This window comes from Antennarius striatus, chromosome 20 (assembly GCF_040054535.1).
Source record: "Antennarius striatus isolate MH-2024 chromosome 20, ASM4005453v1, whole genome shotgun sequence".
NCBI lineage: Eukaryota > Metazoa > Chordata > Actinopteri > Lophiiformes > Antennariidae > Antennarius > Antennarius striatus.
The window spans coordinates 5,549,288-5,571,239 of NC_090795.1; the positions used below are offsets into that span (position 1 = coordinate 5,549,288).

Genomic DNA, 21,952 nt, shown 5'->3' on the forward strand with positions numbered 1-21,952 from the left:
TGTTTCCAATCGGAATATAATTAAACAGATTACAAGGCCAAAGCACGCTGCCTGTGTTCTCAGGGCAATTCCCTTCCGCAGGGGCGGATCCCCATAATTAGACAGCACTTTTTGGCCTCGGTTTAGAACCATCGCTCCTGTACGTGCAGCTTCTGGTGATTCGTCATTCACACATCAGACATGCTGGGAGGGTTAGGTGCTGACCTCAGCATAACCGAGTTTAGGAGTTACAGGGTACATCAGGAGATGTCCCACAAAAGGTGGGCAACGATCTGTTGATGCTTGACTACAAATAATCACCCAAAATCTTGAAAATACACTTAAATATTTGTTCAGGATCTCTATGATAAACCAACGAATTACTGCTGCTGGTTGATTGCTGGGGCAAGTGATTGTCCCTGGGGGTATTTGTAAAGAAACAAAAGTTTTTTTTTCTTCAAATCGGACAAATAGATTACAATGAATGAATGAATGAAAAGGGGCTTGTCTTAACAAATGTAGTCAACAAATCCTCGAGGCCACAAGAGGAGCAGAAGGGAACAGCTGTCCTCCCAGCCCCGAAGGAGCCAACGCGCTCAGTCGTAAGCCGCCTTACATCGACTCCATTGAGACACAGCCGCACATAAAGACCTGCTGGCAAGAAACTTGACGTCTGCGGTGCGCTCATGTTAATTTATACTGGATTATGCTAATTGGCAGGAGTTGTTGTAAACCTTTTGCGCACTGGAAGGAACGCCAGTGCGCGTAAAGACGTGCGCGCTTTTATTTCTGTCCTGCGCTCTTTTTTTTTTTTAACTTTACTTTCTTATGTCCTCCAGGGATAAATCTAATGCTCGTTAAATTCTGAAGGATGAAGAAGAACATGAAGCTTTCCGAATCTTCGATTCCGGCCAAAGACGACTGATCGATTCAAAGGTGTAGAAAAACAAAACTTTATTTGAATCCCATGTGACCCCTATTTGCCACAAACATTGCACAGTATGAAATGAAATCACATCATTGGGCATCATGTCACATTAACTATACACGTGGTCCTATAATACATGAAAAAGTTTTTTTTTTGTTTTTTTTTGGTGATTTCATAAAATGTTTGTCAGTTTTCAAAGATGACAAATCCAGAAACGACATCTGTAGTGTTACATTTTTAAAGTCCACTGGCCATTGTGTGTGTGTTCTGTTTTTTTTTTTTAAATCGCTGAGTGATGGGATGAAGGCTCAGACTGAGAACCTGCTACATCGGTCATCTGAAATATCCCTTCATGGGGGAGGGAGGAAAAAACAAGAGTAAAAAAAGCAGTTTTTTTCTTTTAAAATAGCTAAAAGTAAAATTACAACAAAACAAAAAAAATCAAAACTATACTTATACTCATGAAAAGACATTACTACAGTAGTGAATAAGTTTGTCATAGATGCCAACAGCAAAGTATGTTTAAGACACTGAGATGACCACCTTCTGCCTTTAGTGTGCAAACAAACAAGGCAGACCAATCAGGAGCTGATCTTTGAAATGCACGGCGGTAAACTTGTGTGGGTTGCGATCAATCGGTCCTATCGACCCATGAAGGAAGGCTGATTCTAGCTCTTGCTCTGCTCTCCTAATACGATATATAGTTAGTTATAATGGAAAGACATAAGACAGGCAGCATTTCTCTGAAAACATTTTTGGTCCCGGGTGTGCAAATAAGATACACATGCAGATACAAACGCATGAATGTGAAATGAATAAACAACTTACAGCCAAGGCACCTTGATACAGTTTTTTTTTTTATAAAAAAACATCCTCATCAATTTGATTGGTATACCAAAAATAGAAATGATCAGGCTTTCCATGTGGATTTGTTCTCTGTCGCGTGCAGACAAGTCACTGAACTCAGAGGAGTTCCACAGTCGAGACATGAAGTCAGTCTTTTTATTCCCTCCTCTTCTTCTTCTACTTCTTCTTTTGTCGCGTTCTCCCTTTTAGGAGACCAGTTGTTTGGCTTGGCGCTCCATCTCGGCGGCCCGTTTGAGGGCCACGTCCACCAGGAGCTGGAAGCCGCTGAAGTCTTGTGTGAGGTCTGGAGGTGTGGGAGGAGGGGTGTTGAAGAGCCCGCTGCGGGGGCTCAGGTTGCCCTCGATGCCGGTGCTGCTGAGGACAGTGGCGGCGGGGATGGGCTGACCACCTGGCACTTCATCCCTGCACCTGAGCGGCGGCGGCGGCGCCTGTGTGGACTGAAAGAACTCAGTCGTCCTGTCGCAGTTCATTCCCAGGACTGGGGGGTGGGAGGCCGTGGGGCTGCTCTGCATTGCTGTGGAGACAGTGGTGTGACAGATGACGGAGGGACGAGAGGGCATGAGCCCCACTGGAGAGGAGACGGAGGTCGGAGAGGGCACGGAGGGAGACACGGCCTTCCTCAGGACGCCGGGCATGGCAGGTTCAAAGTTGGAGGGGTGGAGTACGCGTTTGTCGTAGCTCTCCTCCGCGCCCGGCGCCGGACTGCTGTGTTTCGGGGACTGGGAGCTGTCGGAGAAGCTGTCGCCGGCCTTGCTGCCTTTCCTGGATATGGTGAACTGGTTGGGATCTTTGCCGTCTTTCCTCAGCATCTCCGGGAGGAGGCGCCGCCGAGCGTTGATGAACCAGTTACACACCTGGAAGAGACAACAAAGACCTGCGCTGTGAGAAAGCTGCATCACGAGGCTCTTTTATCGTCGTCTTTGCACTTTAGAAGTAAAATCTGCACGCGAGCTCACCCGCAGGTGTGGCCTGCACCTGCTTCCCGATGGAGAAAGTAAAATGAAAGCGTGCACAACTCCCATCGGAGAGCATTTGTCTCTGGAAGCCGTATAATTCTCACCATTAGCACGCGCTCATTTTTCATTCCATGCAATGCAAAAAATTAAAAACAGACCCTTTTTTTCAGGAACTACGAGAAGTTAAATCAACTTTCAATAGTTGGGTAGGGGAAGTTTTTAGAAAAAATGAGGTCACGTCCTTCGTCACGGCAGTAAACGCCGTCGTCTTCCTTTTGCTTCCCGTCGCTCCGAGCTAGTCGTAACTGGCTCAGGGAGACTCGCAGCTCAACCATGTAAATGACTCTGCATTGTTCCCAGACAGCTGGGATGGGAAGGGGCTGGAGGGAGGGAAATTCCTGTCCCAAGTGCCTCAGCTATAAGTCTGCAGCACACAGGGAGTGAGTTTACTCACTGAATTGTCTTGGTCGTTTCATTATCAGGCTGCTTTGGATGATGTTGGTTACACTTTCTATGAGTCATGTTTTGTTTGTCATCTAGACAGGAAATGATTCAGTCCGACTGACGCTGCCTTCCTTTGGTCTATTTATACTGAGAGGGGTTTGTTGTTCATCTGTTCTTCTACATCTGAGCCCCTACCTGTAGTGTGGAGAGCTGAGTCTGCTTGGAAAGGAGGGCTTTCTCCTGTTCGGAGGGGTAAGCGTTGTAACGGTGCTCGTACAACCAGTCCCGGAGGATCTGAACCGACTCCTTGGGCAGATTCCCCCTCCGCTTCCTCTTCCCGTTGCTCCCCCCGCTGGATGACAGATCCAGGGGGGCGTCCACGCTGTCTTCGTCGTCCGTCTCGCTCCCTGACAGCATCATCAAACCTGTGCAGGAAGAAGAAGATGATGATGAAAAAAAAAACAACAAAAAAAAGGGACAAAGAGGGTTTTAAATCGGCTTAAAGTCGGACACGCTGTCGTCGATACGCCAGTCGCTCTCCTGCAGCCCGTTCGCCAAAATACGTGCTGTCTGGGAGGCAGCTGATGTGTCAGAAGCAAGCTGTCAAGTTCAGCCATGTGATTCATATAAGGATTGAGGGAGGGTGTGTAAAGGGAGGAAGCTCAGGAAAGGAAGGGGGGGGGGGAGCGGCAGGCGGCGGGGGTGGTCACAAAGGATAGTCTGATGCTCTGGCAGTTATAAAACCTGCCTGGACAAACACAAACCAGGTCTGGTGCGGCAGAGCACACCTTGCTTGGCGAATGAAATATGCTGACGATCCATCACTCTCCATGTAGGGAGTGTTTACAAAGCAGGCACACAATAAACATGTTTATAAACAGTTTGTTTTGGTTGAAGGAGAAGCTGAAAATATTTACATTTTGATTGGAAATTAATGAGTTAATCTGTTTTTAAACCATAAGAACATTATTTATAGTTGAATGTACGATGGTATGATAACTTCCAGATTATTTATAATCCACAGATCTATTGCAGACTAAGACTAGGGCATAAAACTAGTGGGAAAAGAATAAGAAAGTTCCCCAAGTGTGTGTGTGCGTCCAACAGGATGAGGTAATTACGTGGGCTGGAGAGAGAGAGCAAGGGGGAGGGGAGACCTGTTGCAAATCAGCGTCTCCAGACTAAACAAAAGAATCCAGAGCTGCGTGCTTCTTTGTACGCGATTTCAAAGTTTTTATAGTCAAACACCGAGTTCAACATTCATTTCATTCGAAGCCAAGACATCACACTTTGATCCGGTGGGTAGAAAAAAAAGGTATTAAACCCACCAAGTCACTCAGTTTCCTAAGTTTAGATAACTTGTAAGGGGGTTTCTATTGTGTGTGAGCGCTGCACCACGAGGTCCGTGAACGCAACAAGGCAACAGCAACTTCCCCAACAATGAGGTCAGGATGAACATTAGCCTACTTTAGGGATTTGGACGCAGTAAAAAAAAAAAAAAAAAAGTGCAGGATTTTGTTGTGTTTCAGCAAAAAGATACAAGTTAGACACATTTAAGATGAAGCGTTGCAAAAAAAAAAAAAAAAACTACATTTTTTTTTTTGAAGTGTCGAATAGTCGGTGAACTTTTAACTTGGTTCCTTCAAACTTCGACGTAAATTCGGCGTCAAGTAAATAAACTCGAATCTGGACAATGATTAAGCTTCATTTTCTGACGTTTCTGGGAGCTTTCAGGGGTAAGTCGAGTGACGAGAAAACAACAAATGGTTAAATAAGCCGTGCGTAAATGTGTCAAAAGGTAAATTTTTTTTAAAAAAATCGCTAATCACAAATAATGTTCAAAAAGCAAATGTTTTAACGTTTATCGACTTCTGACATCGCGCCAACACATGGCAACAACAAAAAAAAAAATCCCCCTGTCATGTCTGGAAAGGAAACAATGGGCTGCATGGTTTGCATACGAGGGAAATATCTGTTAATCGTTCCTGTATGTTACCGCTGGTTTATCTGAGCTAAATGTGGCTTCATATTTTTGCTTTAAAAACATCCACCCTACCCTTTTTCGTCTTCATCTCCGTCCAAGAATGCCCCACTTATTTTTCCTCGTCAAGCGCAGACGTAAATTGTCTTTGTGTTAGTGCAGTGTTTTCTTCTCTTCTCCAGAGATCCCCAAGCGTGTATCCGATTTATTCGAAAATCCTTAATCATCAAAAACTGGCTTCTTTCCCTCCTTTTTTTTTTTTTTTGGTTTGTTTTGTTTTGGATGTATTTTCTCTCTTCTGATCGTCCTTGTTTTGGGTCGTTGAGAGGGTTACCTGTGATCTCTCCGCGTCCCTTCGGCTCAGAGCCCTTTTCTCATTGACTGTGTTTGATCTGAAACTGGGTGACAGCTATCTTTGACAGCTGCGTGACTCAACGCACTGAGATCCTCCCACTGTGGAGGGCAGAGGAAAAAAAATCTCTGACATCAGCATGCCTTGTTCCACTGACATGGATACAGTCCTGCTAAGTTTTAACTACTGCAGAGTGCCCCATTAAATTAAAAAAAAAGAAAAAAAGAAATCTGACATAAACACACGACAGTCTTCTTCATTAGATTATGAGCCACAGGAAAGGCGCTGATTTTTTTTGGCGGGCAGTCAGAATCACGACAAGCTTGCTGGAGAGCGCTGCGGACCTCGTGGTTGCACATTACATAAATAATATAACCTCCGGGGTGTGGGTGGGGGGGGGCATCCCATCGTTGCTACAGGGTACACAATCTTAACCTCGTGGTCTGTTTGTGGTTTGCATGAACAGTTTATTCTATTTTCAGTAATGGTGTTGTGTAATCCATCAGATTAAACCATCCTCCTTTAATACCCGTTGAGTGTCTGCGCTTTTGCGATCCTATTGTGTTGTTTACCAGACGTCTTGCATCATCGGGAATGGAAACCACTATTGTCACGGTAATGCCACTAAATTATGTATCTGTACAAACGCACGTCCACTATGGTAGTCGCCATAAGAGCTCGGTGTGTTTTTTTATTTCTCGCGGGAACGAGATGTAGAAAATACACGTGGGTGTATTTGTCAATTTTGTTTCAAAGCTGGGGGTTTAGTGCATCACGTCGGGTTACTAAATTCAACAGTACACAGAAGGAAAAGATCGATGCCTTCATTTGTATGCAGCGCACAGCCTTGCGACAGCTGCTGTTGCATTGACTGTTTGCATGCATTTATTTCACACAGGCGTGCGTTTCTCTCTGCAAAGCGAAATGTCGCCACCATGTGTTCAGGTCGGTACTGCACCCGACCACAGCGGCGCATCGCGACATGACATCCTCTGACTCCCCCTGGTGGTTGAATGTCGCCTCACACCAGAGTTTTAATACCCCCCCCCATTAATTGTGGCGCTGATCCAAACAAAGGGGTAGAACCATTTTTATCTGAAGGATTAATACACGGTTCATGATTAAATTCATAAGTCATATTTAGGAGGTGATATATCTTAGTATGCAAATTAGTGCAGTCTTAACAACAAATGTATTAATTCCTGAATGGGAATGTTTTTTCCATTCTAGTATTTTTATGCCTATATATTAGGCTTGAAATTCACAATAAAATACAAAATAAAAATCTAGATCTAGCATATTATGTTTTTTCATAGAGATTTCTCTTTTGAATTTTTTCACAACTGCCAATATTTTTTTTTAGGGCTGAGGCTCTTTCTAACTAAGTCACATAATTAAAAATTAACTTTAATGAAACCATTTTTCAAATGAAATTATTGACAAATATAATTTTTCATTTTAGATTCATAGCCACCTCCCCCAGAGGTAATAAGCCCTCACAGTCAACACAAGTGGCACGAACTGAAACAGTCAAAGTGTTAAAAATAGAGACATGAGCAGGTTAGGCATGCAGCAGCCTGCTGTTTCCAGTTAGCCAATATAAGGACCATCATTATGCAGTGTGTTCCAGACACAGTATTTATACTCATGATTATGTACATAATTATGATAATCAGTGAAAGACCAGTTGCGACTGGGTTAAATAACTGATAGGTATTCAGACACCGTTCAATGATTCATATTCACTAAACTTGTTAATTGTTCTTGACTTTTTCATGGTTAGAAATATCTTTAGTAACACTTGTCTGTACAGAAAATTACAAATGAAAGAAGTAGCTTTTAATTCATTGCTTGTCATTTATTATTTATAGAAAGGGACACAGACCTTTGTTACTGTCACACATTATCGCGCAACTCAACTGTGACACATCACATCCTTTAAATTCAGTCCTTCATTTGGAATGTCGGAAGCTGCATCAAGTCACCTGCAGACAGCACGAACGATACCGGATGTCAGGTGAGTGGGCCTTCAAAATAAAGTTCATCATGTGCGCGCTTGCAGTTCTGCAACGCGTAAGGGATTTCATAATTTTTAAAAAATAAGTGTCCGAGTCATTTGTGACATTAATTATGAATTATATTTCTGTTTTGTGTATATTTAGTAATACTTTATACAGTCGCGCAAACCTGCGTTGTGCGTATATTCAAGTAAAGTTTCGACAACATTAATTCAAAGAATCTGTACCGTCAAACAATGAATATATTTTGAAAGCAAGTAAACAGGTGTGTGTCGGTTTCATTCCGTCTGACTTGACGCTGTCAGAGCAGACAGTGTCCTGTAGCAGTTTACTAAAATTAGGGAGGCACCCCAACACCAAATGACGCAAGAAGGCTAAACTGGACATCGTCCGCGTCTCTCCGTGTCAATGATAACAGCGCACAGGAGCGCGCAAAACCTTCCCTACAACTTCGGTGTTGATGACATGGAGCTTATTTTTAGTTCTTGCTGTCATCTTTCCCTAACAGCCCGGCTGCGGAGCTCGGTATAAAGGACTCTTCTCAAAATGCAGTTGTACAACAGTGCGCTGACACACTACCCGAGGTCGGCTCGCAAAGTTACACAAACTTCGTCCGACTCTGACCACCTGAACGGGACGGTACCGAGTTCTTCCCAGGCCGACGAACCACAATTTACGCAACCAGACGCGCCTTCAACGACCAACGGGGATCCAGCGAGTGTTCCTGCTGCTTCCGCAAACATGCCTGCCTTTTCGTGTTACGAAGCTTCGTCCATGAGGCCTATTTACTTCACGTCGACCGCTGAGATATTAATCCGCAGACCTGATGGCGTGGAGAGGTCTGTGCCTGTCCACATCGTGCGTAAAAGCAAACCGCCCTCCCCCGACTCACACGCTGGGGAAAGTTTTCTCTGTAATGACTCAGATTTGATTGTAGACCTGATAGATCGTCTAAGAAATGGGACAGATGAGCTTTTCCCTGACTGCCCAGAGCTGCTTGGGAATCAGATTTTGCACAGTAACGACATCTGTAGCTCCAGAATGGAAGAAAATGAGAGGTTGGTTAGAAATTCATGTGAGGATGACACAGTTTTGGAGACTGATGGCGCCATCAAACACAATGGATGGGCCTCATTACACGAAGAGGAGCTAGAGCCCCCCAGGGCGACTCAACCAGAGGACCTCATAAAGGATGATGCCACTGATCAGAAAGGTGGCAACGCTGCTGCTCCATCAACGGATGAGAAACAGGCCTTTGAGCTCAGTGTTCTGCAGGAGTCGCCCTCACAGGAGAGACAGGAGGCCAACGAAAAAGTCACCCGTTACTTAGCGGAAGTGGACAAACAGAACAAGTACCTCGAGGAGAGGCAGAAATTCAGGTATCACATCATTCCGGATGGGAACTGTCTGTACAGGGCCGTGTGCAAAGCCGTGTATGGGGACCAGGGGCGGCACGGGGAGCTGAGGGAGCAGACGGTGCACCACATCGCAGACCACCTGGATGAGTTCAACCCCATCATCGAAGGGGATGTAGGAGAGTTCCTGATCAACGCGGCGCAGGATGGCGCCTGGGCGGGATACCCCGAGCTCCTCGCCATGACCCAGATGCTGAACATCGTCATCCACCTGACAACCGGAGGCAGCCTGGAGAGCCCCACCGTCTCCACGATGGCGCACTATCTGGGGAAAGAGGACACCTCCAAACCGGCCATCTGGCTGAGTTGGCTTAGCAACGGTCACTACGACGTCCTCCTAGACAAGTGCCTCCCAAACCCGGAATACGAGGACTGGTGCAGACACTCGCAGCTGCAGAGGAAACGGGACGAGGAGCTGGCGAAGTCCATGGCGGCCTCACTGTCCAAGATGTACATTGAGCAAAACGGAAGCGCATGAAAGAAAGACTGAAAAGGTTAAAGGATGCACACTGATACAGTAGAACGCAGATACACTCATTCTGCCTGGTTTCTACAAGCTTGAAAAAAAATTTTTTTTAAAAAGAAAACAAGATTTATATTGTGAGAGAGAAGAAGTGCAGTGCACATACTTTGGGTTTTTATACCAACCAGCCATTAGTGGCTGTGATCTCTGAATGTGTTTGAACGTTTGCGAGCCTGTGCTTTATGGTATATGGGTTATAAATGAAATTCATGATTGCTGTACATTAACTGTACATTGAAGTGCTTTTTTTTTGAATATACAGTATTTATTCTGCCTTTAATGGTCAGACCAGTTATTTTTCTATCATAATTGCGCTTTGTTCCATTGCCAATCGCAGAGACAGTTTGTCCATTGTTACATCTATGCAACGACTCTTTGCACCTGAAGCCTTTTCATACAAGTGAAGTCCAAATGTGTGGGAGAACAACAGTTTTTTTTTTCTATTCTAGTTCTTTTCCAGCTTTTGTCAACCGTTTTTTCAAAATAAAGTTCCGAAGAATCCTGATTTGAATTAATTTCATGTTTCAACCAGCATGACTCCCAATAGAATTGAAAACCACATTCAAAGTGTCTAAGGACATCCAGTATGTTACCCGAGACACTTTCGAATGTGTTTTTTCCTATTAAAATCTACAACTACATACAAAATAAAAGCTTTATCTCTTTCCTGACTTATCCATGTATGAAACAACATCATGTGCTACAATTCATATTAAATGCCTGTGGTTCTATCCTGCCTACTTGATCTCGGATAGCAGCTCGTTGCCCTGTTCTCCATTAGGGGGCGCTGCAGGTCCCAGCATGCGCCGACAAAAGTTATGGTTCCGTTAAACGAACTTGTATTTCTGTTCAAACAAATCGCAGCGCTAGAAGATCAGGCCTAGAGGATTAAAATTGAACATATTTCGTGGTGCCCCGACTTCTAACAACAAAACCGGAAATGTTTCCGGATTCTAACAAAAAATGAGAGTTGTTTTCTTAAGAAAAACACTTGGAATCCGTGACTCAGAAGTTTGTCCAACGAAACCTTTTTGTTATCAGTTGAAATAGTTTAAACATGTGTCATCTATTCCGACACTAAACATTCTGTTCATACAGCCGCCTACTCAAACTTTATTATGAGGTTATTATGGATCATTTCCCTGTGAAGCTTTGCAGTGATGACGTAACCTTGCAGTCATGTGGACATTGCTGAGCGAAAAAAAAAAAAAAAGTTTTTATCCCTCTTAATGCGGGAGGAGAGACGGTGCCTCTGCCCGCTCCGGTGCGTCTCGAATGGACCGTAAAGTGTAATGCCGCTGGCCAGAGGGCAGGTGATACCGGACCGGGGGGGGGGGCTGCCTCACCCGCAGCACTGGCACACAATCAACGGAGACACGGAGACACGGCCAATGACAGACGCTCCCCAGCGGCGTGCGGCGCGTCTGTGAAGGATTCCCACGCTCCAAACGCTCAGGGACGCGTCTCACCTCCACCGCCAGGAAGTTCGTGGATACTTTAGAAACAAAGGCGCAAAACGCAGTGGGGTGATCGCGTGGCTCTGCTCTCAGACGTGTTTTGAGGTGGTTGGATCGGACATGTCGGGACACCGGGTGCAGTTCGCAGACCTTCCTCCGAGTGAGCACAAAGGAAGTCCTAAATTTCACAGTAAGAACCATTTTTTGAGAAGTAATCTCTGATGACCTTGAAGAGCGATGTTTGTAGGGGAGGTTCTGGTTTATTTAAGGGTAATCTTTCCCACTTGAACTGTAATGATTTGTATTAAATTTGGTGTTTAGTAATTTTGTGGTGTTAAGAGGCTAAAACTGTTGAACAATTTATCTTCTTTAGGGGAAGGAAATTGCTTCTTTGATGCCATAATTATTTATCATTAAAATACAATCAACAGGAGAAGTCCCAGCTGAGATAAACACATTTCCATTTTCCTAAAAAGAACTCTTATGTTAATGTTTGAGGGAAATGTTACAGACTTCCTATGTCATGTTCCCGTTTGCGCGCTAAATAGCGGTACGCACAGGTAGAGTTGACCCTTTTCTTGACTCCCTTGAATGCACCAGTCTTGTGATTCCAGCCTCTGTACACCTATCTGAAGTGGAAGTTGCCCTTTACTTGCTGCTATTTACTTTTATTTACCCTTAGTGTGAATAAAAAAAATTCTAATTTTCTATCTTGCCCAAAGCTTAGTGCTGACACTAGGATGCGTTAGTGAATACCTCAGTTTCCACGCATCAGTGCTTCTTAAACGACTGTTTTGTGCTCTTCTTTGCACAAGTGTGGTGAGGTGCTACACAGTCAGCTGTCCCCTTCCTCTGCTGCGTCGTGCTGCAGTGTGCGCACTACAGCGCGACACGGAGATGCTGAGCTCATCTCCATGGTGATGACGGGTTGAATGACGGGACACGTGAGCGAGGAAGCAAGAGAGTATATGTACTGTACTGCCAGATTGTCGCAAAGCCCTCCAGAGGGGTGTATCCATAACGCGTTTTAGTCTTATGGCAAGTTATGTGCGCGCTCTTAATGTTTTTGCGCATCATAAGGAGCCGCTCTGGAACTTTTAATGCGTGAAAAGATGCGGGGGGGGGGGGGGGTGTCAGAGTGGCATCTTCAGCAGCAGCCCCTCCATCCGACCCGTTACATCCGTTTCTGCAGCGGTCCAGATGCGAGTGACACTGGGGGTCAAATTTCAGTCACTTCCCTTTCCCCTCTTTCCGATGCCTTACGCACGCACACACACACACACACACACACACACACACACACACACACACACACACACACACACACACACACACACACACACACCACACTCGGGCTTCCAATCCGTATCCACATCCGATCCGAAAATAGACCCCTTAAGTTTAAATACCCATTCGCTCATCGTATGAATGTCGTATAGCAGCTGCACCACTCATGTTCATGTTTAGACCGAAAAGGATGATGTTCTCCGTGTCAGCTGGAGGGAAACGCTTCATCACATGTGAGGAGTCTGTTGCACAAAAAGGGAGAAATCAAGCTTGGAGAATTTTGCCTGCGTTATCAGTAATGTTTGCTGACATATGCTTATAATAGGCTGGATTGTTGTGTTTTATTCCTATTCTATCCGCTATTTTAATGTCAAGTTCATCCCTGTTGCTGTTTTCTATGATTTTCTTCCCATGGTTGCTGCTGCTTGACTCCCAACTATTCCTCACTTTTTAAGAAAAAGTTTCTTAATGCTGAATGACAACCTTCTTCATTTCCAGCCTTGTTAGACAAGTATCAAGGCCTATTTCATGAAAAGGTTATGTGTGTAATAATCTGTCTCTGTGAAATCAGAAGTGAAACCGATTATTATTCGACCCATCCTCCTTCATCTTCTTGAAAAAGTTTTTTAAATGTGCATGGGAAACACTCAAAAATAGCATTTTTAGAAAAGTGAAGTGAGATGGATTTGGAAAATCCCATTGTTAGTGTGGATGAAGGACACAATGATTGGTGGTAATAACACACAACACATCTTTTGCGGTTTTATTATTAACACAATGAAAATGCATGGACTCAACCACTATTTTTCCAGTTTTTTCCCTAGATTGTGATCGTGAACATCTGCTTTATGTCATGTTCAAGCACACATATCTGTTGATGCACAAAACAGGGAGGGACGTATCTTTCGGTAAGCTCCTCCACATCACAGACAGCTGCAATCCGTGCCCCGATCTTCACCATCTCCAGTTTCCATCGAGAAGAAGATTGTGTCATCGGATATAGGAGCAGGAATATACCGTTCTGATTGGACGGCTGAGTGAAGATATTGCCTCTTCCCTTTCCATCAGTCTGGTTTCAACTCAATCACTAACCTGGTCTTCACTGGAAACAGCTCCAAGCTCTTCGTCTGCCTCAGTTCCCCTGGCTAAATAATGTTGTTGCTGTATTTCCATCACGAAGCGTTTCTCCATTAATTCAAACATGTCATGTCTTTTTCTCCACAAGCCAAATGAATCAAACAGACTCGTTATGAGTCCGAACTTTTCCATCCGCGACCTTTCAAGCTGACTTGAAAGAGCTGTCTGCCTCTAGACTGTCTAGCACCGCAGGATGGAACGTAGCTTTTCCCTTTACACCTATTTCCTATTCATGAGATGATGTACTGTAATTAGATCAAAGAGATGGTTATAAATTAAAACCAAGCAGGACCACGTGTGATGACAGTTTAGCTACTTTATCAAAAAAGTATTTAATTAATTTATTAGTCAGTCAAACAGGTATTAATCAGCAGATATTTTCATTGAGGATAAAATGTTATCTCCATTAAGGAGATTAAGTGATCAATTTGTTTTGGGGTTCTTCCAGATTAAGGGGTTTTTAAATTTTTTGTCAGTGAAACTACCTGACAGATCATGATGAAACTGGGTTGAAGAGTGAGAACTGTCTCCAAGAAGGAATTATTAAACTTATTTGTAAATTTGATTTAATCTTCTCTCTCTTTAAGAACATAACAAGAACCCCGAGGACGGCCTTTAACCAGACATTTATAGACAGATCAGCACGAAACTTTGATCAGAGATGGGTATCAGGAATGGGAACAGGTGATTTAAGTTTAGAAAAATCTGCCAAACAAAAAATGCAGATTGTTTCGCAACAGCTGTTTTCCCTACAGCAAAACCTTGTGGATGGATTTAAATTCTAGCTGTGTGTTTTCATGGGCAAAGAATCTTAAATATTGCTGCTGCACGTAAATAAGAATATAAGTTATGAGGAGAAGGGAATTTTCAGAGGAAAGTCTCAGTCTCTAAGGTAATTTATCATGCTAACCTCCAAAAACCATCCTGTCAAGCCTTTGTTTGGCTTGACATTAAATAGTCCACATTAGGGTTATGACCTTTGGGTCGGACTAAATAAAGCAATTTCAATGGCTCACCTTGAGTTTTACACAACTGTTAATGGCTTGTCACTTTTTTTCTGACATTTCTAAGAATCACAAAATAACCAAGGCAACATAAAATGAATCCTGTTGCAGAAAAATCGAAGGAAACAGTGACAGAATGTTTCGATCAGCATAAAGAAGATATAGTTACGTGCTCTCCGATAACAGATTTGTTATTCAAACATAGTGGTGTCTGTACCAACTTGTGTTTGCTCTATCATCAAGGTGAGGATAAACACTGACCTGAATTTCTTATGACACCACGTGTGGCCCACCCACCACTTTTTCCGCCCCCCCCTCCCTTTTTAAAAAAAATCGAATTACCGTCTACTTGGGCGAGGTGTGAAACGCTGGCATTAGTGGGCTGTCGGCGTCGGTGTAGATGCTGATAACATTTGCTAGGCACTTGAGATGATCCTGCTGGAAATAGCCCAGCCCCTTGAGACACTAAACAGCTGTTTTCACAGCAGATTAAAAACTGTCCCTCAAGGGCTCCAGAGATTTAAGGATATGCTGAGGGGTTCTTTTTCTGCTTAAGGGTTGTGGTTTTAACTGTGAATGTCATTCTCAGTTAAAGCGCAATAATCTAAAGTTGATATCTGCTTTTTTTTTGTTACTAGAGCACCAAGCATTTTGAGCATGATGTTCCAGTGAATCACAGAATGAGGTTTGGTGCTCAACACAGCTTTCTTCTGGATTTTCACAAATTTGCTGAAGCATATTCAGATTTTTTCCTCTCATTTCTTTGTAAATTATTGAGTCCATCGCGCCAAAATGTAGTGATCCATTGTCGTGAAACTTGAAATTAAATATCTTTCAAGAACTTTACATACTACTGGACACTTACAAAAACTATCAGAGTGCATTTAATCTCTAACATCCATTTTCTGCTGACCTTTTCATGTGTTTCCATGCACTGTATTCACTGTATCCAGCTCTAACATTTCTCACTGATGAAAGAGTGAGCTTTCTGCCTCCCTTTGGCCCATTCTTGGGAAAAAGATACTGCTTGTTATTTTCTGACTTCTGACATTTTGTTCCATCATCAAGCATTTGTGAGAAACATAAAGGTCACACTTTAGAAATTAAGTCAATGGGAGATTGTATTTTGAAAAGACCAATGAAAAACGAGAAACATTGCCAAGTTTTTTCTATAAAACTTTTCTATACCTTACAGTAGATGGTAGCCTGGGGATTTCTGTTGGCTGTGTCACCACCTTTGTCTCACTGAATGGTTATGTTGTAAACCTAATGAATTATTCTTTCTCTCTTGACTTTTCCAGCACTCTGGCTCCCAGATTCCAGTGCTGCTATGCTACTCTTTCAAGTTCCTTCTGTATGTCTTGTGAAAAATTGATTTCCTCTCTTGTGAGCGCCTTCCAGAAGAGAAAAAGCAAGTAATTGTAATTTTCCTCAAAAGTGTAGTGGAACCAAAGTGGTGGTGAGTATGTTGTTGGTTCAACTTTTCCCCACCTGTTGGGTGAAGACTATGGATATAATGAAGTTCACCTGTTTGGCAGGAACAGGTGACACATGGACCTTTCACCACCAGGCTTTTAGGGCTTCTTATTGGCTGCTGCAGCAGAGCTGGCGCTCACTTGGGAGTGCTGTCATTCCCACTGCTGCTCTTTTTGTCGCCCTTGTGACATAAACACTTCTACCTTGTTTCTCTGCGTCTCAATTCTGTGGGTATATAAGGCCTGATAATACACAGATGGGAATGTACATTGTTAGAATGAAGACTCCCAAAGGTGCCACAGCTCTCTAAACAGTTGTCATTCATCTGCCCTGAGCAGTGGTCTTGAAATATCTGTGCTACTTTATAGGTGATTAGAGACAATCTGGCTGTATTTCTGGGAGACAGGGATGCAATAACATTCTCCACATGCTATCCCCGAGCGCTAATGATGCATGATGCCAGCCTCGATGACATTCTGTTTTCTTTTAGAGTAAAAAAAAATTGGTCCGGACACAGACGAGTGAGAAGTCAAATCTTCTTTGATGTTGCAGCGAGGTCATGTTCAAAGGAAAATATCAAATAGATACTGTATGTGGGGGAAAACATGAGGCGGTTCATGTGAGTGTGAGTGTGTCCGATAATTAGGCTAATCTGTAAACTTTATGCTGATGACACTGAACTGTTTATCACCAGCTGTGATTTTAATTACTTTACAAATCAAAAGGATGTGGGTCAGTGTAACAAAGGTGGATGACACACACACACACACACGCACGCACGCACACACACACAAAAACAATAATTGTGTCCCATAGCTAAAGGGTAAATAGTCAGCTTACCTTTGCATAAAGAAAATACAAAACCACAAAATCAGTCAATCAGCTAAATCAGGCTTAATAGTTTAATCAAATTAGCTCATGTTTGTTTAATCCAGGAAAAAACCCATAAAAAATTTCCTGAGGAAAATTTATATTTCTTTGTCAAAAATTTCTCATGATAGCTACTTAACATAAGCACAGTTTACACAACCTTCTCTAGGCAGACTGGACTGATGTTATTCATTTTGCACAAAATCAATTGAAGAATGCTCCTACCTCTACTGCCGTCTGGGACGGCAGTAAAGGTAGGAGCACCAACTAGAACACCTGTGGAAGCATGAGCTGGATGCTGGTGGAGGTAGGCTGGTGCCGTGACATTTCGAAGATTCATATCATATACATGACCCCAGACCAGGAAACTGAGAAACTAGCTCGCATCAATTAGTGGAAGTCAAAGAAGATGGAAAAAGAACTGAAAATGTCATCTGGTTAGAGGACGAGATCAGCTGTCATGTACCAGAATAGTGCATTAATCCTTTCTTCACAATGCACTGGATCAGAATCAGAACAGATCGAGCAACGAGGCCATCAGACAGGACATTTGTGGGCTGTTTTGGTGACATTTTATGTTATGTGAGATTTTGAGCAGAGCATCTTACCTTATGAATAAGAGGAAATGATTAACCACCATGTAGTGAGGAAGAACAATTTTTTTGGCATGTTTTGTTTTTTTTTCTTGCTCACAACTACTTCTTAGAGACTAATACATACCATCATCACACTGCTATGTGTACTGTAACACCTCTGAATAAATGGTATGTTGTTGAAATACACTGGGATGGTCTTATGATGCCATTGATTTATTTTGCATAGATAAACAAAGATGCTGGATCTTTTTTTTAAGCTCTTAAGAGAAAATAAACCTCCTCTCTAATACATACCTGAACACATTTCTCCAGTAACACTGAACTGCTTTTCAGTCATTTGTTTGCTAAACCAAGCCATCGGATGCCACTTATTTAACATTCCAAACACATTGCTTCAGCATCTAATTTGATTTGATTGAGCTCAAGGATAGAAAAAGAATCCACTCCCAGTCAATAACCACAAGCCACACCTGTCAATGTGATGAATGGGAGGTTTATAGCGAGGATACAAATGGGTGTTTATGAGGGGAGAAGGGAGGCGCTGATTGGGTGTGGTCGCAGCTGGGGGTTGTGGGAGGAAAATCTAAAAACTGCTGAGACATTATGATGAATCTACAGAACTATTCAACACCTTCAGCCGCAGCAATTATATGTCTTTTATTTTTGATGATAAGAGAGAAAAACGAGTGGCACAATCTGCAGCGACATATTGATTTATCATCCGACCTCTTGTGTAAAAACTTTTCCAGCAATATTACGTAGCTGAATAAGAGAAAGTGAGAGTAACTTTCTAGTGTACAGTAAGTTCTTTGGCACATTCCAGGTCAAGTTAGTTTATCTGCCCCACTAATCCCCCCCCAGCCCCAACTCGAAAGGCAATGTAATTGCAATATGGTAATTCAGTGCTTTGCCTCAGCAAATGGCTGTCGATCCTTACATCTGATCTTAAGACAAATGTTTTTAAGAGCTTTTTATTACCCTGAGTCATCACCACATTTTACTCTCGTCACACTCATGCCACTATAGTTACGTATTGATTTGGAGAAGCTGGATTATATTTTACTTTTCTTTTGTTCGAAATAATAATTACCATTGGATCCCTCCTTAAAGTTTATTCTACATGTTACAATGGTGGTTGTTTTGTTGTGTAACGTTCCCCCTTTAGCTAATCAGACCTCTTCACCGCTGGAGGTGAGACTAATGTTTAACAATCAAAGCACGATATATTTAACTGTGAATCAGAGCGTTGTTTGATACAGACTTGTTTTGTAGGAGCAAATGCCGCTAGTTGTGTAAGAGATTTAAAAGCTGCAGCCTGGCGGCCTAAAGAGGGGGCAGCCATCATCAGACCTTTTGGCAAGGTCGGTGAGGTCCTTTATTCTCTGTGTCTCGCATTCAAGCAGCCTGTTAGTCATCCTGCAAAATGCTTGGGTGCTCCCAGCCTCCAGACGCTCTGCTGTGTGCTGTTATCTGTCAAAAATGCGTTTAATTATCTTCTGTTATGATTCACAGACTTAGGACTCAATAAAACAAAACAAAACAATGCCTCGATGACATTTTTGATATTTAACTTAAGTGCAGTTAATTAAAGCATGCCTTTTGTTGACTGTCCTCTATTTGAACTGTCAGTTATAATTAAAGCAAGTCTGGGTGTAAACATTAAAGACTAGTGTTTAAGATTAAGATGCATCTATAGCGGAAAGGTTACGGTTTGCAACCGAGCGTCTAACGCCTACAGCCGCCCTTCTCTTCGAATATGTAGGAGAATCTAGAGTGCCTGATAAAATGCAAAAAAAAAAAAAAAAAAGAAGCAGCTCATAGAAGTTAGCAGCTAACTTAAAGGAAAAGGAAATCAGATAAAGTTGCAGAGTCATTTTAGACATTAGCATGAGATGAGTGACAATACAAAAAGAACAGGATGTAATTTTTTTTGCCCAGTCTTTTTCTTTTTTTAAACATCATACTTGACGACAGCTCTATAGCTGGAGAAATGTCAGGCTATCTAAAAATCACAGGCTAACCTTTAAATAATGTTATTCGCGTGCATGTGTGTGTACACAACTGGTTTCAGAGGGGTTTTTTTTTGAGAATGTTGGGTACTTTGATACCTCTCATGCCTCTGGCTGTTGCAGACCGTCTTTTTGGTCTCGTCGCCCCCATATGGACGGGCAGTTATCGGTATGTTTGATGCCTGCTGGGTCCCTGATAGAAGCAGCTCCTTCGGTCATTGTGCATTGCTGTCTCAGCCCAGCTGTACATTTCAGACCGCCGGCTGTGGAAAATATACTCAGCATTTAAAATCTCCTTAAAATGCAATAAAGCCGTCTGTACGTCTCATAATTTCTTGTAGACCCCTCTTGAAAAAATAAAAGTTTGTCACTGTTGGATGATTTTGCGCTGTAAGACAACACTTTTTTTTTTGTTTTGTTTCGTGAAATCAAATGATTTTCTATTGAACTTCAAGCTGCATCAATCTCTATTAATACATTATAATGACTAAGTGTAAATTTAAAGGTGATTATGGATGTCCTTCAGCTCATTGTTTTGGCTTTACAACTCAAAATATGCTCATTAAAAAAATATTGTTATTGCTGTTATCATACTTGAATAAAAGTTGACATTTCAGACATTTTTTAAAACTTAAACTAAAAGAGATTTTATATGAATTTACTAATTTCAATAATTTTGTTGTTGAGAAATGCTGTAAATATATGAGCAACATACTTTTTTTTTTTTAGGTTAAATTGAAGCAAATCCATGAATCCACAATGAAGTAAACGTTCAGCAATTTACTTGAAACTTTTAGGTCTTATCATTTTACAGTTTTTAAATTTTTTTATTTATAGATAGTCACTGAGTGCCTTACTATGAAGTATTAGCATTAGCATGAGAGTAAAGTGGCTCCTGAAGTAGCTGAAGGAGCTGAAGGAGCTGATAGGCGAAAAAACAAAACAAAAAAACAACCCTGATGCAACGCAAAGTGATTGAATAGTTTTTCTTTCCCCTCAGCGACCTTTTAAAATGTGACTCAACAATTTGTTGGTTATGAAACCGCTGTTTTATAAGAGATTGACGGTGACTTCACTTTAAACCGTGTTAAATGCCTCTCAGCGTCTCACAGCTGCTAGAAACCATTGCGTCTGCCAGTTATTGCTCCTTTTCTTTCCTCTCAGCCTAAAGCTTACTCAGCAGGAGCCAAACACTGAGGTGAGGAGAAGTTAGCCCAAACTTTCCACTGACCTTCGGGACCTTAAAAGTCCCTTAACCCCTGAGTCACCCAAGCCCCTGCGCCCGCCTCGAGACTTGACACTGAATGGCGCCTGGGAGTTTTAATATCATGGCTATTGCGAGTGCTCCTGACTGATAGAGGTTTGGGGTTGGTCTTTGATGTTCTTTGTACTTCCTAATGAGGATCAGACTCTGGGGGTGGGGGGGGGGTTGGCCAAAGAATTCCTCCCCTCTCTCTTCCACATGGAGCAGAGGGACAGCGAAGATTGAAGGAACAGTAGTACCTCAAGAGAGCATGATTTTTTCCCCTCTTCTTCTTTCCCTCTATACATCGCCCTTTCTTCCTCTACCCCCCAGTCTTTTCTCTAATCAGCCTCTCCGACATTCAGAGAGTTTCTACGCCATAGAGTGAGTTCATCAGTTCATTAAGGAGGCCATATCCCAGATGAATCAGGTCTCTGAAGTCTTTTCATCACCACCTTGGGGAGGGGGGAAGTGATCTCGTTGAAGTCAGAGAGCGCGGCGCAGCACAGGAAACCCACCCGAGGAGGTCCGGCTCTGTCTTGAGTGGACAAGAGCACCGAAACTTGTGTACATAATCCTGTGACAAGGCCAAGGGTCAGGGCAGATGTCAGACAAGGAGTGGACCCAACAAACCCCTGACCCGAGCTCTGAAATTGAAAGCCAATCAGAAACATGTGTGCCAGCGCTCTAGTCAGGCTGCCTTTCCTGTTGAAGACATGTTTGATGAATTAACTTGGAGAAACAAAGAACCACTGTCGCGTCCCTTCATTCCCTGTCAGTGAGGCACAGCAGAATCTCGTGGGGATGTGAGTGACTCCTGCCTAGTGAGACATGGTAACCTTGTCAACGAACAGTTTTGGAAACTTTCACTTCTATACATGACTTCTGAAGAAAGGATTTCTTCCCCCATAGTGAGCTGGAGCTGCAGTAGACAAACGACAGATGTTACCACATGAGTAAGCACCGATGCTGGAACAATTAGACAAAGTCTTTGTTTCCTGCAGGCAAGGTCAACAACAATCGCCAGCAGTTCTTTCCTACGCGATTTATCACAATTATCCTGAGATCAATGCTACTTCTATCTGAGGAACTCGCCCATTCATTGTGTTATTGCCATGGAGGAACATCATAGAGTGGAGCTCATTATTCCTGTAGGGTCATTTGGGTCACAACATCATTAGGAGTAATTCACACAAAAAATTGTGTGTCTTTTATCTTTTTTTGGTCAGATCCATGCAACACCACCTCATTTGTCATGTGACCAGTTCCTCCGCCCATGTCCTCCATCTGTTCACTTTGCACCTTTCCCTCCATTATCACCAGTTTCTTACTCTGCTTTATTTTGACTCCACTCGTCTCTCGTTTCAAGCTCCATATTGATCGCCCTCATGTGCCCTTTGTGTCTCCATC

The 21,952-nt window shown here is 42.8% G+C and overlaps 3 protein-coding genes across 4 annotated transcripts in view; 2 read left to right on the forward strand and 1 right to left on the reverse strand.

Moving 5' to 3' along the window:
• Nucleotides 1-908: 908 nt before the first annotated feature.
• On the reverse strand, nt 909-5,579 carry tgif1 (TGFB-induced factor homeobox 1). 2 transcript variants are annotated; one of them, XM_068304267.1, is made up of 3 exons: nt 5,490-5,579; nt 3,370-3,599; nt 909-2,628 (listed from the first exon to the last, which is right to left on the reverse strand). In XM_068304267.1, exons 2-3 carry the CDS (start codon nt 3,592-3,594, stop codon nt 1,960-1,962), a joined length of 894 nt encoding a protein of 297 aa, XP_068160368.1. In that variant the 5' UTR covers nt 3,595-3,599; nt 5,490-5,579; the 3' UTR covers nt 909-1,959. The 2 variants fall into 2 exon arrangements, with proteins under 2 accessions (XP_068160368.1, XP_068160367.1); XM_068304266.1 differs by lacking the exon at nt 5,490-5,579 and adding an exon at nt 5,231-5,475.
• A 2,285-nt stretch (nt 5,580-7,864) lies between these two features.
• LOC137587682 (OTU domain-containing protein 1) lies at nt 7,865-9,968 on the forward strand. Its single transcript, XM_068304265.1, has one exon. The coding sequence runs from the start codon at nt 8,072-8,074 to the stop codon at nt 9,416-9,418; it is 1,347 nt and encodes a 448-aa protein (XP_068160366.1). The 5' UTR covers nt 7,865-8,071; the 3' UTR covers nt 9,419-9,968.
• Nucleotides 9,969-10,715: 747 nt separating this feature from the next.
• si:ch211-285f17.1 (sickle tail protein homolog) overlaps nt 10,716-21,952 on the forward strand; it is a 98,934-nt gene continuing 87,697 nt past the window's right edge. Inside the window, exon 1 of the mRNA XM_068343602.1 lies at nt 10,716-11,110. Coding sequence (XP_068199703.1) covers nt 11,041-11,110 — 70 coding nt within the window. The 5' untranslated portion in view covers nt 10,716-11,040. The remainder of the gene's footprint in view (nt 11,111-21,952) is intronic.

Excerpts from the sequence above, each read along its gene's own strand:
- tgif1 (XM_068304266.1), bottom strand. Across the intron at positions 2,629-3,369 it reads CTCAGCTCTCCACACTACAG|GTGTGTAACTGGTTCATCAA; the intron begins GTAGGGGCTCAG and ends TGTCTCTTCCAG.
- LOC137587682 (XM_068304265.1), top strand. The coding sequence starts at position 8,072 with ATGCAGTTGTACAACAGTGCGCTGACACACTACCCGAGGTCGGCTCGC.